General features: G+C 35.0%; 1 protein-coding gene across 1 annotated transcript; it reads left to right on the forward strand.

The window, feature by feature from the left end:
• The first annotated feature begins 307 nt into the window (after positions 1–307).
• LOC121212300 (uncharacterized) lies at positions 308–781 on the forward strand. Its single transcript, XM_041084756.1, has one exon. The coding sequence runs from the start codon at positions 308–310 to the stop codon at positions 779–781; it is 474 nt and encodes a 157-aa protein (XP_040940690.1).
• Positions 782–20,805: the final 20,024 nt, after the last annotated feature.

Raw genomic sequence — 20,805 nt, forward strand, 5'->3', positions numbered from 1 at the left:
AACTGCAGAAGAGGACAAATCATGTTTCAACCATGGAAAGAATTCAGAACAATCTAAATAGCACACTACAACTAAAAAGGCTAAACAGAAGATTGTTGCAGTAGAATCAGATCATGTTGCCAATAAAAATGCCATAACAAAACAATATCAGCAACCTAAAGGATGACCACCTTCACGTTTTCCTCAGTGATTCCATAATTGTAAACAAGATTTCTAGTTCAAAAAATTTCTGGATGTCTTGAAACAACTCCACATCAACATATTGTTGGTAGAAGCTTTGGAGCAAATACCCAATTATGTGAACTTTATGAAAGATATACTGTCAAAGAAGCGAAGATTGGGAGAATTTGAAACTGTTGCTCTCACTAAGGGGTGCACGGGGATGTTGAAGAATAAATTACCTCCAAAGTTGAAAGACCCAAGGATTTTTACTATCCCATGTTCAATTGGAAATCATTATGTTGGTAAGGCATTCTGTGATTTAGGAGCGAGCATCAATTTAGTGCCTATGTCTGTCTTTAGGAAGCTTGGAATCGGAAAATCAAGACCTACTACGGTCACGTTGAAGCTAGCTGATCGATCCTATGCACATCTGAAAGGTAAAATTGAAGACGTGCTGGTAACAGTAGATCAACTTATTTTTCCTGCCGATTTCCTTATTTTAGAAAGTGAAGCTGACAAAGATGTGTCGATCATTCTTAGAAGACATTTTCTTGCTACAGGTAGAACTTTGATTGATATGCAAAAAGGTGAACTGACCATGAGGATGAATGATCAGTAGATCACCTTCTAAGCATTCGATGCCCTAAAATGTGCTAATGAGAATGAATAGTGCAACACCATTGGTTTGATAGAAATAACAATGTAGGAAGAGTTTGCAAAATGTTGCCACAAAAATTCTAATAGTGATACAATTCACTTGAGCTAAATGAAATAAAGACTTTTGAAGAATTTAGTGAGTCCATGTAGGTAAAGCAGATTGTGTACAGACTAGGGAAAAAGTTTGAGTCCTTGGATTTATCAGCTCGCACTTTCAATCCTCTTAAACTATCTATAGAGGAACCTCTCGCACCAGAGTTGAAGCCTTTGCCATTGCATTTGAAATAGGCTTACTTAGGAGACAACAACACATTGCCAGTAGTTATTTCTGCGGAATTGACACTTGATCAGGAGGTCAAGTTGTTGGAAGTTCTACAACAGTCTAACAATGCATCAGGATGGACAATTGATGACATCAAGGGAATTAGCCTTACTTTATGCATGCATAAAATTTTATTGGAAAATTGCCATGGCAATTCTATTGAACAGAAAAGAAGGTTGAATCCTATTATGAAGGAATTTGTTAAGAAAGAGATAATAAAGTGGCTTGATGCCGATATTATATATTCAATCTCAAATAGCTCTTGAATAAGTTCTGTATACTGTGTGCCCAATAAGGGTGGTGTTACGATGTTTAGTAATGAAAACAACGAGCTTACACCAACTCGCATTATCACAAGATGGAAAGTGTTCATGGATTATCGCAAGCTCAACAAGCCAACTCGGAATGACCATTTCCCTTTACCTTTTATTGACCAACTATTGGATAGATTAGCTAGGAAAGCCTTCTACTATTTCCTAGATAGAAATTCAGGGTATAATCAGATTGTTATAGCTCCCAATGACCAAGGGAAGACAATTTTCAATTGTCCATATGGTACTTTTGCATTTAGACAATGCCATTTAGGTTATGTAATGCCTCGACAACATTTCAGCGTTATATGATGGCAATATTCTCTTACATGGTGGAAATTTTTTTCGAAATCTTTATGGATGATTTCTCTGTATTTAGAAATAACTTTAAGGGCTATTTGAAAAATTTGTAATTGGTTTTTTGCCACTATGAAGAAACAAATCTTGTATTGAATTGGAAAATATGCTATTTCATGGTCCGTGAAGGCATAGTTCTGGGGCATAAATTATCACAACAAGGGATTGAAGTCGATAAAGAAAAAATTGAGGTAATAGAAAAATTGCCGCCTCCTATTACTGTCAAGGGTATGCAGAGTTTCTTAAGCCATGCGGGTTTTTATAGAAGATTTATTAAGGATATCTCGAAGATATCTAAACCCTTATGTGCCTTGCTGGAGCAAAATAGACCTTTCAATTTTGAAGAACCTTGTTTGATAGCTTTTGAGAAATTGAAGAAACAACAGGTAGCAACACCAATTGTAATAGCTCCAAAGTGGACATTGCCTTTCGAACTTATGTGTAACAGCAAAAATTATGCTGTAGGAGTAGTGTTGGGGAAAAGGAAAGACAAGGTATTTCGTGCAATCTATTATGCAAGTAGGACCCTGACGGATGCATAACTTAACTACACCACTACTGAAAATGAGTTATTGGCCGTGGTATTCACATTCGATAAATATCGATCTTATTTAGTTGGTACGAAGGTCACAGTTTACACAAACCACTCTACTATTAAGTATTTCGTGACCAAGAAAGATGCCAAGCCAAGATTAATTAAGTGGATACTCTTGCTACAGAAGTTTGATTTAGAAATTCGAGATAGAAAAAGGACTAGAAATCAAGTGGTTGATCACCTATCAAGATCAGAAGTTGGAAATGAAGATGGCAATGTCAAACTTGTTAAGGAAGACTTCTCAAATGAGCAACTATTAGTTGCCATGGCATTACCTTGGTGTACCGATATAGTGAACTTCTTAGTAAGTGGTTTGATGCCAACTGATCTCAACAGCCAAAAAAGATAGAAATTCTTTCATGATGCCAGGCATTATTATTGGGATAAACCCTTTCTATTCAAGCATTGTGCTGACTAGATAATTAGAAAATGTGTCCCTGATGATGAAATGCACAACATCCTGCAACATTGTCATTCAACTCTTTATGGAAGGCATTTTGGAGGAGTCAAAACCGCAACTAAGGTACTCCAATCTGGTTTTTATTGGCCAAAATATTTCAAGAATCCCATGAATTTTATAAGTCATGCGATCATTGTCAGAGGATAAGCAATCTATCTAGGAGACACGAAATGCCGATGCAAAATATTTTGGAAGTGAATTATTTGCTGTATGGGGGATAGACTTTATAGGTCCATTTCCACCCTCGTTCGGCAATTTATACATACTGGTTGATAGTCAATTATGTCTCCAAATGGATAGAAGCCACAACTTTACCTACTAATGACGCCAAGTCCATGCTAAAGTTTCTTCACAAGAACATCTTTACAAGATTTGGTATACCTCGAGCCATTATTAGTGATGAGGGATCTCAGTTGATTGCAAGCTAGTTGCTATTCTTTACAACTATATGGTGTAAAACAAAAGATTGCCATGACATATTGTAACACCCCAAACCCGGCCTAGACGTTATGGCTGAATCTGGCGTGTCACATCGAAGTGTCTTTCTAAAATTGATCACTTTGGTAAAAATCCTTTACTGAATTTAAATCATTTTATTATTATTTAACAGTAGTTCTCGTCAACTCGTTTACCAATTTATTTGACATTGGTACATTTATTCAACTTATGCCGCAGGAGCATTTTGAAAACTTTGTTGTTGAAAGCTCGTGTTCTTTAGAAAACCGTCACGATTTTGAAAACTCGTGTTATCCTAGACTAGCAGTTTAAAATAAGAAATCAAAAACCCAATTAAAACTTAAAACCCTCAAACGACCTTATTACAAAATGAAAAACCCAAAAGTGAAACGTAAATTAAATAAAGTCAAGTGCAAGACACAGCAGTCGTGTGACCACCTCCAAGTCCATCGTAGTACCAAATCGTCTAAGGCTGGGGATTACCTATAGAGACAAAAATAAAGGGTGAGTTTACAAAAACTCAGTGTGTAACCCCCTATCAGCCAAATAGTAAACCGTGTATGCAGTAACAGTCAGGGCCTGAGCGCTATTCAGTATCAGTACAGTCTGGGCCTTAGCCCTATATAGTAACAACGTGGGTCTAAGCCCAATTCAGTGTCAGAATAGTGCATTCATGTAACCCACCTCAATCCAACCAACATACCACTCGTACCAACCAACACACCATGTGGAGATTAAATCGACCCATCCAGCCAACACACCAATATTGCAGCGAAGTTGCTAACAGTAACGCAGCAAAGCTGCTAATAACAGTAAACGTGGCAAAGCCACTAGAGTAGTAATTACATGGCAAAGCCTCTGATATAGTACTTCTTCCAAATTAGAAACCCAACCCCATCCAGTATGTCGTGTCATAAATATTACCTGTAGTATGTCATACTCAAAACCAATCATATATAAATGTCATACACACATCAATTAACCTACCACTAGGGGTATAATGGTCATTTCATCAGTTAGAGGTAAAATAGTAATTTCCCCCTCAGGGGTATTTCGATCATTTAACTGATTTTAGGGTCTTGATACAGATAACGACCTTTCAAAAGGTCTACGGTCATCCCTCACGACTCAGATAACCCATATAGACAAAACTGTGTAAAGAGGCCCAAGTGGGCCCACACGCACGTGTGGCCCATTTAGCCCAAATTCGTTGCGACTATGCGATCATCATAGCCCACTCCATTATTTTTCACTTACCGTAAATTTTATCTGCGTGGGGCCCAAGAGTCCTGTAATGACCCAAGCCCACGAGAACGCTCGTGACGGCCTCTATAGTTTGTCGCTCGTGATTTGTGGGCTCAGTTTACCACAGGGGCGTTCGTACGCTCGTGAGGCCTCAACTGCTAAAGTTTCAGCTTTTCAACTTTTCGGCTTTTGCCAATTCACCGTAACAAAGTGGTGTGAATACACTCCTTTATTCAACGTTTTGTTAGTAGCCAAATTGGTTGTACGGTTACACACCTTCAAGTGACCCTTGCAAAAATCCCAAAAGCACCAACCTAGATTCAATCCTAGTATTCAATCAGCCCTTAAATCATTAATTATAAGATTCACAACCCTGAATTTCTATACTGGCCATACCACTAACCTTGATAAATAGGAGTGTAGCCTTATACCCTTAAATCGCTTGGCTAGACTCCCACAATTGTCGATTGACCCCTAACTGCATAACAACAGATCTCGTTAGAGGGTTGATTAAAGATGTAGTTTACACCCATCAACAACAACTTAAGCAAGACAGAGGACAACTTACCGTATCCCCTAGAACCGAATATTGACTTAAGGGGCGGTACATGTGAGCGGAGTATAGCGTTCGATCACCAATATTTGGCTTGGTAACCATGAGAAAAGTAATTGTAGATTCGCAAAAAAAATGGAGTGACAAAATGAGATATGAGATGACCAATGTTGTGGTCGGCTTGTCAGAGTTTTAGAATATGTGAGGAGGCATAAGGTATTCGGCTATTACTTAGGAAGAGAGGGAGAGGCGGAAGCAGAGTTGATCCCGAGATAGTATATTCGATCAAGCACCAAGAGAGGGATTGAAGGTCTAAGGTATTCGGTTTAGAAAAGAAGAGAAGAAGAATGCCAATTCGGCAGAGAGGAAATGTGAAGAAGAAAGGGAAAAAGGTTCAAAAGAAAGTTTGGCACACTCTAACTTGTATTCGACAAAACAATCGGGAAGTAAAGTTGAGAGAAGAAAGACCTGAATGGTCAAAAACATACCAAAAACAAAAAGAGGAAACAACAAAAACTCAAGAGGAAAGTTACAGAAAACAAAAATGAAAAGCCCTATTGTACCTATACCTATTCGACACCACCAAAGGAAAAGAGAAATTCCCCCAAAGTATTCCCCCAAAGTGCCGAATACACACCCCAAAGAGTCTCAAATTCGACCAACACCTTTCCACCCAAACTCCACGGTTTTCTCCTCCTCTCTCCACCTTTTCCTCCTCCAAATCCCTACCAACCTTCATCTAAATCTTCTTTGACCAAGTCTCCAACCACCTCTGCAGAGTTTGAATCAAACTCCACCTCTCACGCCACAGAGACATAAAATAAAATCCCTTTTGCAATACCTGGGATTTGAACCCATGCCCTCTCAGATGCTCCACACGCTTCTTGCCACTAAGCCACAAGGCTTTTTATGACATAAAACAAACACTATTATTTATAAAGCCCATGTGCCAGTATCCAGATTCTTTTAAGAGCAAAATAAAAAATTCTACAAAAGCCGGAGCTTGAACCCAAGACTTTCCAGACACTCCCAAACACACCCAAATCACCTAGCCATTAAAGTAAACATGGAATTTCTGCCAAATCACACAAAATTATAGACCCTATATTTTTGGGGCGTTACACATATCATCCAAAAATGAATGGGCAAGCTGAAATTTCCAACAGAGAAATTAAGCAGATTTTAGAGAAGGTTGTTAACCCAAATAGTAAGGGTTGGTCTTTAAGATTGGACAAAGCCTTATTGGCCTATTGCGTTGCTTATAAAACTCCATTAGGAATGTCACCATTCAAGCTTGTCTACGAAAAACCTTGCCTTTTTTGGTTGAGTTAGAGCATAGGGCATATTGGGCTATGAAACAATTGAACATGGATTGGAAAGCTATTGGCAATAGAAGATTACTGGAGTCAAATGAAATGGAAGAATTCAAGGCACAAGTATATGAGAATGCTAAATTATACAAGGAGAAGTCCAAGTATTGGCATGATAAGAGGATTATACCATGACAATCTGAACCAAAACAGCAGGTGCTGTTATTCAACTCAAGGTTAAAGCTTTTTTCTGGCAAACTAAATCCCAATAGTTAGGTTCCTTTGAAGTAACCCAAGTATACCCTAATAGAGTTGTTGATGTCAAGGATATGAAAACATGGGTCACATTTAAAGTTAATGGCCAGCGCTTGAAGCATTACAGGGGTGCTCATGTGAATCAGAACAAACAATCCATTGATCTTTGAGATGTTTAACCTCAACATCTAGATAATTTTGTTTATTTTTGCTATTTTTAAATTTCTCCTAGCTCTCTCATTTAATATTTTTAATAATTTTTGTTTACTTTGCATACAGATATGTATTTCTATTTCCTTGATGACAGTAGAGGGTTTGGGCTCTCTATATACCAAGTTGGCTGTTCCTCAAACATTAGGCCTTCATTCTTTCTCAAATTTCCTCCAATTCCCATCACAACCACGTCAGGCCATAATTACCGCCTATCGTGTCACCCATGTCACACCCTAATTAACACTTACATTGCTGTCGTTACTTCTACCTTTACCTTAATCCCATCCTTTTTTCCTTACAATTACCTATCTCTTTTATCTTTCAAAACTACTTGTGCTTTTTCAACAACTACAATTTTTCCCCTTTCTCTTCTAAATCGACGTTGTCCATAACTTGCTAGATGAATTACCCCCCAAATAGCTGTTGTACCACCACGAACATTTTTCAATGCTACAATAGAGGAGAAGTATAAGAACAATATATCTAAGAGACCATTTTGCCTCAAAAAAGGCTTTCTTTTCAAAGATGAACCTTTTATGTGGTGTGACGTCTCTATCTCATCCATAGTAGAAAAACATGGTTGGAAAATATTTTACTTTCATCCTGAGGATGTTTTGACTAAGCTTGTTGTGATTTTTATATTCACATCACCTCACCCAATAACACTTTCATATATGTTTGAGGAACGTCGATGTTGTTTGATGAGGACAGCATCAACGCTTAATATGGGCTCTCTGATGTACAAGATGAGCATCCTCAATTCACTGCAACAGTCACCTCTAATAGGTTGAATTAGGTCCTGCACGACCTTTGTGGTGAGGGAACTCAATGGATGGTATCTAGACAAGATTGTTACACAATTGAAAGGGCATCTTTAAAGCCCAGTTGTAGAGTTTGGTAACATTTTTTAAATATGAGATTAATCCCTTCTACCCATAACTCTACAGTCTCTAAAGAATGAATGTTGTTACTCCACTCCATAATGATAGGTACAAAAATTAATTTGGGAAAAATAATTTTTAATGAAGTCCACTGTTGTGCACTGAAAATATAGGGAGTCTCAACTTTCCATCCCTAATCATTGTACTTTACCAGAGCGTCAATGTCCAAGTCTAGCCCATCGAGGATGTAACCCCAAATAAGGGGGCAATCACAAAGGTTATTGTAGCCAAGATATTTAGAGAGGTCTTGTCACAAAAGCAACCACCTGACTCAACTTCTACATCCTCTACACCAATGTTTGCCATAGCAACCACTTTTACTTCCAACAGTTTATTTGAGCAGCCAGTGCTCAGCTCATTTGAGAGGTTACATAAACAACTACATCTTTTCGAGACTCAAGCCTATGTGGAGAAAAGAGATGCTACTCTAAAGAGGTCTCTTCAGAAGAACTTCCTCAAGCCTATGCCTGCATTCCCTGAATTTCCTAAGGAATTGCAAGAATCTGTTGAAGAAGGGATGGCCGAAGCAGAGCCTGGAACCACCAACCCTCCTGCAGAAAAGAAAGAAACTAAATCACTTGACAAAGAGATAGAAAAGACTGAATCAATCCACATAGAGACTGATAACGAAGGGATTGAAGAAGCAACCCCTGCACTGACACTACCGGAGGATAGTACTGTAGCTATCCCACCTACATCTACTGAGGCAATGACTTAACAAGACTACGAAATCAATGGTATCATTGATGAGATCATCAAGTCAAACAACGAAAAGGACATGCCACTCCAATCACTAAAAAGGAAAATGCATTATAAGCATTCAACACGAAAGTCCACCCGTCAAAACCGAAGCAATGATAATCAAGCTCAAAGCTAGGGTAATTTTTTTTCCCTTTATTGCATCATAACATCATAACCAAGTAGGTAAAGAATGATAATCTGTCACCGGATTAGGGTCCGGAGGCATTACTGGTCTAAAATATAACACTGTACTTCCACACAAGTCACATTCATATATATGTACAAATGTTAAATAAAATATAAATCATAATTCTATCATTTAATAATTTAATAATACATTAATGCTCATAATGTAATTTATTGCTAAATATTAAAATCATATCATTTATCACAAGCAAAATTTAAAACATGATCCAACATATAATAAAACAAATTTAACTCATACTGAACATATAGCAAATCAATATTTTCAATAAATACCTTTTATAAGCACCTATGTGCCATTACTATATGGACTCATATGGGATTCATTTGCTTTGCATATAAATACAATTTAAAAGCAGACATTCGGTTATATATGAAATAACCCATTTCATTCTTTACCTACTTGGTCCACATAATTCATTTACACACTTTCATAAATTTACAATTAATTATTAAATCTATACATCCATGCACATATACACGTTAACGGATTATAAGCAAATAAATATATATACATATATACTTATAAATACTTGTAAGAACTCAACTAACATATAATAACCATGTACTGATTCAAATATAAATTTTTTTTAAAAATATTAGACTAATTTTCTTATGCAAAATTCAAGTTCCATTATGTCTAATTACCAAAATAAATAAATCAAACATCAACCAAAACATTAATATAATTCACTAGTAAACACCGAATCTACCTCATGCAATTATATGTATTTTCAATACATTATACCATAATCGAACCTATTAATGATGCACATATATAATATATGCAACCTACCTAAAATTTAAATCACACTTAATATAATATGTATACCACACATTTGACCAAATTTTATTCATGAAGCATGCACAATATCTATCAACACATAAGCTCAATGAACATTTAACCAAAAACATATAAAACCGAATTTAGGCATATCAAGTAAACCATTTTCAAAGCATGTGGTACCCAACACAAATTATACATACATGGCACGTAACTATAAGACCAAAGTGAACATAAACCGAGCTTAACATAACCGAATTTTAAAGACAAAAGCTTAGCAATTTTCGCATGGCTTATATACACATCCAATATTCAGCATTTTTAAAATATGTTCCAGCCTATACATGCCATGGTTCCAAAGTGCAACTTATAAAATACCGAAGGCGGCTGATAGTGTGATAGACTATGCTGACGATTCCTGAGCTTGTAACTTGATCCAAAATCTATAAAATGAAGTAAACAAGGACACACAGAGTAAGCTAACTTAGTTTAGTATGTCATAAGCAAATAGACAATCCTAAGATATTAAAAACTCATTTTAAGCTAACTGAATTACATGATTATTACTAAGCTTAATCTCAAACCTACAAGTGAGATAAATAATACATTTTCATACACAATTCTACCTTGGCCGAATGCTCACATAAACATATTAACCAAGTGTGAATAGACTTCCTAAGCTAAAATGTCATTATATAATCAAACACAAATATACATATTTACATGAGCTCAAGAATCTGATTATAATATCATGTGCACAAACTACTTCCATGGCCGTATATACATGGTCACATATAAATGCATATCCAAGAATCAATTCCATAAAATTCATACCATTTGTTCAAAACCGAATACACTTATTTAAATAATGTATATCTATTCTTTGTATCACATATAACTTATATCATCATACATGTTACATACTTACCTTATTACTGGTAGCTAACAAGCTAAATCATACCTGGTCCTTTTAGCTCATTTTACACATCTGATCACGATTTTCCTTTGCCCAATGAACCATTCGAAATTGGATAGGACACTCGAATAATCACACATATCGTACAATGCCAACGTCCCAAACATGGTCTTACATGTAGTCACATATCGATGCTACTGTCCCAGACAGGGTCTTACTCACACACATATATCGGAATCACATATCGATGCCATGGTCTTACTCGCACATATATATCAGAATCCTATGTCATGACATATGTATCCTAACTATTCCTAAGGTTCATACGGGGCTTTCGGACGTCGTAACTCGGTCGAAATGAACGCTCGAACATAGTTACCAAGCTTATACACATTCGATGATAGCATATATAAATTCATATTTTGTATACCAGCATATATATTTAGCATTTAACTACAATTAGATATGTCTATTTGCTTATAAACTTACCTCGGACGATGTAAAACGGAACAGGGCAGCTAGTTGACTACTTTCGTTTTTCCCTGATCCAAATCCTATTTCTTTAGTTCTTGATCTAAACATATTCAAATTAAGCTCGTTCAAACATATTTTCATTCAATTTAATTCAAAAACATATAAATGGGAAAATTACCATGTTACCCTATCATTTACAATTTTTACAATTTAGTCCCTATTGTACAAAACACAAAATATGCAAAATTTCCCTATACCCATGTTTGGTCGAAAATTCATAATATTCATAAAAGTCCATATATTTCATTTATTTTACATTTTAGTCCCTCAAATTTTTACTTTTGCAATTTAGTCCTTATTACTCAAAATCATCAAAAACTCCAACACAAAATAGGTTAGTTTAAAACATATCTTTCATATTTCATCATCAAACAACAAAAATCACAAGCTCTCAACAATAGCATAACTCAAAATATTCACCAAAATAAAAAATTCAGGCATGGGTTTTGTAGTACTCGAAGCAACGATCTCAAAAACGTAGAAATTATAAAAAACCGAGCTAAACACATACCTTAATCAAGCTTGAGAAAGGCCGAACCCTAGCTTTCTTTTTCTTTTCTTTCTTGTTTATGTTTCAGAAATAGTGAAAATAATATAAACCATGGTTTTAATTATGTTATTATAAGATATATTATAACATATTATTTCATTTACAATTTTAACCTTTTAATTATAACATAAAATTATTATAATCTAAGGTCATTACTGTCCACCACTCGTAAATTTGGTCTAATTGCATTATAAATGCCTCCACTTATAAAGACAACTACAATTAAGTACTTTCATATTTAACCACCAACTTTTCCTTTTATGTGATTAAGTCCTTTTATTAAATCAGACACTCAAACAATAAAATTAAATCACGAAAATTTCACAGATATAAATTCATACAAAATAAACACAGAAAATAAATTTTTTTGACTCGGATTCTTGGTCCTGAAACCACCGTTTCGATTAGGGTCTAAATCGGGCTGTTACATTCTAAGTGTAAATATATTCTAGCATTCATGATTCATGTTTGTGCATCCATTAAGGACAATGCATCCCTTAGGTTTGAGGGTGTGTTGAGAATTTAGGATGCATTAGATATTTAGTTTAGCATGTTCATTTTTACATGACACACGTAATTTCCAAGGATTGTGTAACACCCCTAAGCCGTCTCCGTCGTCAGATTAGAGTTACGGAGCATTACCGTACAATTGGAAATATTTAAATGACATAATATTAAATAATTTAAATATATCATAAACCATTCATTCACATACATTTCATCCCTAAACCGAGCCTTTGTGACCCTAAAAATAGCTTAGAAGCAATTCAAGACTAATTTGAAACAATTTAGAAAGTGTAGGAAAAACTTGCAAAAATTGGAAACAAGGATCACATATCACATGGCCAGGCCATATGGAATTTTCCTAGGCCGTGTAACTTTTGAACAAGGGACACACGGCCATGTCCCAGCTTTTGTCCTCACCTGTAGAACTCACTGAGTAGGGCTATACGACAGTGTCACAAACATGTGTGCCAGGCCGTGTAACTCTCTAAGTTTCCCTACACGCCCGTGTACCAGGTCGTATGTTAAGCCGTAAAATTCATTGACTTGGACCCTAAGAAAATTCTCAGATGACACATAGTCATATCACCAGATTGTGTGCCTCACATGCTGTGTCACACATCCATGTCCAAGGCCCCTTGAACCTAAAATTTTACCTAAAATCAAACCATTTCATACCTAATTCATGCATAACCATTCAACCTATTTAAGTACACAATCAAGGGTTTCAAACATGCATAAACATTCCATTTCAAACATCCTAAATCACCTAACCAATATGCCATTTAAAGGCACCATAATTATACCAAAACATTACATACCAAAACTATTCAACAATTCCTTATTTCAAGCATATAACTTAGTTCAATTACCTACCAAAACATATCACAATTGACCATTACATGACCATAAAAGACTAATTCCAAACCATCATTTACTTACCAAAAGAGCCATATATATTTAAGGATGGTCAAAATGACCAAACTTTAAACAAGCATTAAAAGTTCATCAAGTTCAAACTTAAACTTCACAAGTATGATCATACCAATTCACTAGTTACATATTCACAAAACATCATAATACTAAAGACTTCTCCTATTACATGCCACTTTGACCAACCTGAAACAAGTACAAAATGACTACCATGGTATAGATGATAGTGTGTGAGCTTCCAAGTCGATCTAATCAATGCAACGATTCGAAGAGTCTTACAAGATCAAAATTAAACGAATAAGCATGAAAAAGCTTAGTAAGTTTGATAAGTCAACTCATTTACTATCAATTTCAAAGTTTCCTAAGGATGTTAACATTTATTACACCGAAAATAAGCCTGAATAACATCGACACTAAGCCTAAATAACACCAGCACTAAGCCTTCTAGGCACTAAGGCCTAATAGCACCAGCACTAAGCCTGCTAGGCACTAAGCCTGAATAACAGCTAAACTAAACTTGAAAAACAGTACGATTCAACATTTAAACATTAATACATAACAAAATTTAAAGACTAAATCACTAACAAGGAATTGAATTTAACTATACATAAACATGAAACAAACTTACAAGACTAGTTTGCAGTAATCGCGAAAGCATATGGACTACTCCGAAATCTTTTCGTTTCCACGACCGTCAACATGTTTGTGATCTAAAACAATAGTTTCATTCAATTGAGTACTTATAAACTTCAATTTAATCCATAATTTGTGTTTATATAAAATTATGAGATTACCCTTAACATTTTAATTTTTCACAATTTAGTCCTTAAACTCATAACTTGCAATTTAACCATTTTAACTAAAATCCAATTTAACCAATGATATAAAGAACCTTGAAACAATCCATTATTACCCACATTTCATAACAAAACCATGGATTTTTACTTTTAACAATTTAATCTCTGTTTCTAAATTTCATTAAAAATCACTTAACAAAACATGTTTATCTTACAACAAAGATTAATAATTTATCAAAAAACATCAAAACACATTAAAAAATCCATGTCAAGTCCCTCAAGCTTTAACAATTCTGCAAATTAACCCCCGAGCTACCTAGATTAAGCTAAATCAGATTCAAAAAAATACAAATCAGTAAAAACGAAACTCAAGATCACTTACATGCAATAAACTAGCTTGACCAAAACTTTAAAGTTCAAAAATGGCTATTTTTCTCTTTAAAAATCGGTGGAGAAGAAGACTAGAAAAGATAGACCAATTTGTTTTATTTATTTTTTGTTTTAAATATTCAATTACCATTTTAACCTTTAAAAACTATCAAAATTTCACTTAAACCATATCCATGACTATCCATGTAACACCACTTACCTGTATCTGAAGCCGGGACAGGGTACGAGGCGTTATTGGACTTAAACATTCACAAACATGCAAAACTGGGCTATAAAATTTCATCCAAATTAAAACTTTTCAAGCACGTGTAAATCGTCCCTTATACAGGACTTCGAGGCCTAAAAGATACATCGGGGTGGTTCGGGACTAAACCGAGAACTTTAGAAAGCTCTGGGAAAACTTAGAGTAATTTTCATGAAACAGGGTCACACGCCCGTGTGGACACAGGGACACGCTCATGTGTCTTCAACACGCCCGTGTCCTTAGGCCTTGTAACTCTCTATTTATGACGTCAGCAAAACAAATTGATTCACACGGCCAAGCCACACACCCGTGTCCTAGGCCGTGTCCTCCACACGATTGAGACACATGGTCGTGTCTCTACCAGTGTAGCCAACACTTAGGCTATTTTCCAAGCCTTATGTTGTCCTTAATTCTCTCCCATGCGTATACACATTATAGACACACCTTATAACATCAATTTAATGGTTAATCATCCTTTAGTAAAATTCCGTTAAAGCATTTACATGTTGTCATACATGTGTTTATTACCTATACTCATGTTACACCAAGTTAGACATTCTAATTCACATTCTACAATTTTCCATATTCAATCATTATCAACTTACTACCATGCCACACATTCATTCCATGGCCACGACCACCTCGAATGGTCTTAGAGCATTCATCATGTACATGTGTTATACTAATCATTCATAACAACCAATTATAAACACATCACAAACATTAACACATTGCAAGAATAATTAGGCTTACAAGCCATAACCATTTAAGCCACATCTCATGGCCATATACAATAAATCAATATAACCCAATACATTTGGCTAATCATAACAACATCTAACATAAAAACCAGTCCTTATACATGCCACTCACTTGAAAGTATTTAATACATATATGACAATATTCCGAAGTTGTTGGCTTGATAGTGTGATGCTGCCTCCGACGGTCTCCAACCTCGAGCTGACCTAAGAACACTAAGGAAATGGAAGGAGGGAGTAAGCTTAAAGCTTAGTAAGTCCATATGAAAATAATAAGCAAATTATCAACATGATTCCATGAAAATGTAATCATAATTACACTTTTGCTGATTTTTTGGTCATGCTATTTTCTCGAGTCATAGTTACTAATTTATTTATATCTGGAACTACGAAACTCAAAATTAAGATCCGTTAATTTTTTCTGAAACTACACTCATATATCTTCTTACATAAAATTTTCAAAATTTTTGGTCCAGCCAATAAGTATATTTTATTCATTAAATATACCCCTGTTTCACAATCTGATAGTTTCGACCTCTCTTCACTAAAAATTATTTATCTCATGGTACGGGACTCAAAGTTGAGAAATGCTAATTTTCCCAGAAACTAGACTCATTAATAATTTTAAGCATGCAAATTATGATGCATAATCATTTTTTTTACAATTTTTAATGATTTTTCCAAATTTGAATAGGGGATTCCAAAATCATTCTGACCCTGTCTCACAAAATCTAATTATCACAGAATATGAAATTCTTTTGCCTTCATTGTTTCTTTTCTAAGAAAATAGACTCATTAAGCTTTAATTTCATACCTTCTTAAACCTATAATTCAATTTCTACCATTTTTTGTGATTTTGCAAAGTCACACAACTGCTGCTGTCCAAAATTGTTTTATTACAAAATTTCACTTTTACATAATTTCACTTACTCCATTCTATCTTACCAAAAGATTCACTCAACTATTGAGCATATTGCTCACAACTTTTCACATAGATATATTTGCACTTATTCATCACATAGTCATGTACATATGTATTTTCACTTAGTAAATTTCCCGTTGAACTCATCGGAATAATAACATATACCCGGTGGCTTGTGCATATACCACCCTTGTAATCGAAGCTCTCTAGTATCGTTGAACTCATCGGAATAATAATATATATCCGGTGGCTTGTGCATATACCACCCTTGTAATCGAAGCTCTTTAGTACACATAGTAGCCTGCACTTAGTACTACACATGAAACCTATAAATCTGGTACACGTAGTAGCCTGCACTTAGTACTACACACGTGACTTATCCATCTGATACGCGTAGTAGCCTGCACTTAGTACTACACATGTGATCAAAGTTAACGGGTACGCATAGTAGCCTACACTTAGTACTACACATGCAACCTATCAATCCGGTACACATAGTAGCCTGCACTTAGTACTAAAAATGTGACCTAACCATCTGATACACATAGTAGCTTGCACTTAGTACAACACACGTGATTGAAACTATCGGGTACGCATAGTAGCCTGCACTTAGTACTACACATGCGACCTAACAATCTGGTACACGTAGTAGCCTGCACTTAGTACTACACACGTGACCTAAAACTGTTTTAAACACATAGGATCATTCTTATCTATTCTATTCCGAAGGTTCAATCGGGAAATTCTTCACTTTTCAACATTTTACTAACTCGTTCTTAGTCAATTCCAATTCGTAGTTTACATCAATTGATAATTCTATAGGCAGCCACATCTCATATAATAACAAAAGATAATAACATAAAAAGAATCGAAATATTATTTACATACAAACTTACTCATTTCAAAGAAACATCATATTCCATCAAACTTTCAAACCTTTACCAGACGTACTTGAATTGAGGCTTCATTCACATAGCAATATCTCATAATCACATGACATTGCAACATTTTCATCATAATAGCAAAACATCAAGAACATGTTATATCATCCAAATAATCACATAATATCAAATTATTCGCATATATATACTTACAACTCGTGTAATATCGAAGCATTAGCATTCAAATACAATATTGCATTATTAAAATCACATGAACTTACCTCGGGTTCGAGTACGACTATATATTCTGATTTAGTCCATAATCTCATTCATTTCCAATCTATGGCCAAATCTCATTTTCATTGATCTATAATACCACATTTAGCTTACTAATTAGTCACATTATTCATATGGGTCCAAAAATCATACTTTTACAAATTTGCATTTTGACTCATAAACTTTCACATATTTGCACTTTGGCCCCTAGCTCGTAAAATGATTTTTATTCAATTTCCTTTTTGACTAAATCACATATTTGCAGTTTGCACATTAGTAGCCTCTAATTTCCACTAAATCACACTTTTATGCCAAATTTTGTAACTTTTACAAAACGGTCCTTTTTGACAATTTCACCGAAAATCACTTAGTAAAAGTCGTTTATTACACACTGAGCATTCTTATTCTACCATTAGACATCAAAACACTTGCATGTCATCCATGGGTAAATTTTTAAACACAAACCCTAGCTCAAAGTATGGGTAGAAATGAGTAGATCTTGTTACGAGGATTTCAAATACATAAAAATCATTAAAAACGGGGCTAGAACGGACTTACAATCGAGCTTGGAAGCTTGAAAAACCCTAGCTATGTCTTCTCCATGCAAGTTTCAGCCATGGGGTAGAAGATGGACAAAAATTGGCTTTTTAATTTTGTTTTTAATTCATTTTAATTACTTGATTACCAAAATGCCCCTAACTTAAAAATATTCTATTTCACCCATTTCATGTCCATTTTTTTCCAACAAATTATCCAATGGTCTAATTACCATTTAAGGGCCTCCAATTTACAATTAGACACCTCTAACATGTAGAACTCAACTTTTGCACTTTTTACAATTTAGTTCTTTTGACCAAATTGAGTGCCCAAACGTCAAAATTTTTGAACGAAATTTTCATGAAATCATCCCGTGGAATTGTAGACCATAAAAATATAATAATAAAAAATTTTATTGTGTCGGATTTGTGGTCCCAAAACCACTGTTCTGACTAGGCCCTAATTCGGGATGTTACAATCCACTAACCCATTAAATGATTTATTTACAATTTAAGTCCATTTGTTTTCATGTCCATAACCATTTAGCCCTTTTAACTAATAGAACTCAACTTTACACCTTTTACAATTTAGTCCCTTTACCTAATTAACTATGTAAACTTCAAAATTTCTTAACAAAATTTTAATTTGATCCCGTGACACTAAATAAATAATAAAATAATAATTCACTAGTCAAAATTGTGGTCTCAAAACCACTATTTCTGACACCACTAAAAATGAGCTGTTACAACTCTTCCCCCTAAATGAATTTTCGTCCCTAAAAATTTTACCAAAAAATAGATTTGATATTGTGAACTCATCAATTCTTCTGTCTCCCATATAGCCTTTTAAACTCCATGATGATTCCACAAGACTTTAACCAATGTACTCTTTTGTTTCAGAGTTCTTTTACTTCACATGCTAAAATCTTGATCGGTTCCTCAGAATATGACAGATCAGGCTGAATCTCCACTTCATAATGAGCTATTATATGTGAAGGATCTGATTTATATCGTCTCAACATTGAAACGTGAAAAACATTACGAATCTTTTCAAGCTTCGGGGGTAAAGCTAACCTGTAAGCTATAGGACTAACTCTTTCAATTATTTCATAAGGCCCGATAAACCTCATCCTTAACTTTCCCTTTTTGTCGAGATGAAGCACATTATTCCATGGTGAGATTTTTAAGAATACTCGATCCCCAACAATAAACTCTATATCTTTTTATTTTAGATCAACATCTGACTTCTAACGATCCGACGCTGCGTTTAAATAATCCTGAATCACACAACTTTGTCTTCAGTCTCACGAATTAAGACTGTACCAACTAGCTTGGATTCTTTCAACTTTGACCAATACAATGGTGTTCTACATTTTCTTCCATACAGGGCCTCAAGCGGTGCCATCTTAATACTGGATTGATAGCTGTTATTATACGCAAATTCTACCAGCGATAAAAACCTTTCCCAGCTACCTTCAAACTCAGGAACACAATAACGTAACATATCTTCCAGAATTTGAATTACCTGTTCTGATTGCCCATCTATCTGTGGGTGATATGCTGTATTGAAATTAAGTTTAGTACTAAGAGTCTCATGAATCTTACCCCAAAATCTTGAGGTGAATCTCGGAGCTCTGTAAAAAATGATCAATAATGGCACCCATACAATCTGACAATATCAAATACATACAACTCTACTAACTTCTCTAATGGATAATCAATATGTACGGGAATGAAATGAGCTAATTTCGTAAGTCTGTCAACTATAACACATATAGAGTCTTTTCTCCTCAATGTCATAAGTAAACTCGATACAAAATCCATTGTAACCCTCTTCCATTTCCATTTAGGAATTGTGACAAGCTGTAATAATCTTGACGGTACTTGATGTTCAACTTTTACCTATTGGTAAACCAGACATTTAGTCACAAATTCAGATGTCTGACGCTTCATACCTAGTCACCAATACATTTTCTTCAAGTCATTAAATGTCTTCGTGCTACCTGGATGAATGGAGTATGCGTTGCTATAAGCTTCGGACAAAATATCTCATTTTAAATTGGAATTATCTAGAATACACAGTCAATTACAAAACTACATCATACCGTTGTCACTCACAGTGAATCCCACAGTCGAATCACTATGGATCAACTCTCGTTTAGCTACTAACTTCGAGCCATCAATTTGCAATTCCTGAATTCGTTGAAGAAATAAAGACCTAGCCCTAAGCTTAGTTATAATAGAACCATCACTTTCCAAGGATAAATATGCATTCATTGTTCTTAAAGCAAACAATGATTTGCGACTTAAAGCATCTGTAGCAACATTTACCTTCCCAGGATGGTAATCAATCACGGAGTCATAATCTTTCAATAGCTCTAACCACTATCACTGTCTCAGATTCAATTCCTCCCGTGTCATCAAATACTTCAAACTTTTATAATCTGTAAATATATGACACTTTTCACCTTAGAGGTAATGGAGCCAAATTTTTAGAGCAAAAACAATGGCAGCCAACTCTAAGTCATGCACCGGGTAATTCCTCTCATGAGATTTCAACTGAAAAGAAGCATAAGCTAATACTTTTCCAGCTTGCATCAGTACACACCCTAATCCACTAAATGAAACATCATTGTAAAAAACACATTCCTTTCTAAACGTAAGCTGTATCAAAATTGGAGCTTTTGTCAACCTTCTTTTTAATTGATCAAAACTCCGTTGGCACTCATTTGACCAAACAAAGTGAACATTCTTCTATAGTAACTTAGTCATCACCAAGGCTATTAAAGAAATTTTTTTAACAAAATGATGATAGTAATCAGCCAATCCCAAAAAGCTATGCACCTTAGAAACATTCTTCGTGGCTTTCCAATTAATAATGGAAGAGATCTTATTCAGATCCATACGTATACCTTCTGTGGAAATCACGTGACCATGGAACCTAACTTCTTGCTGCCAAAAATTTTACATACAATTGCTTTTCATGTAAGGTCTATAA

Source organism: Gossypium hirsutum, chromosome A13 (assembly GCF_007990345.1).
Source record: "Gossypium hirsutum isolate 1008001.06 chromosome A13, Gossypium_hirsutum_v2.1, whole genome shotgun sequence".
In the NCBI taxonomy this organism is placed as follows: Eukaryota; Viridiplantae; Streptophyta; class Magnoliopsida; order Malvales; family Malvaceae; genus Gossypium; species Gossypium hirsutum.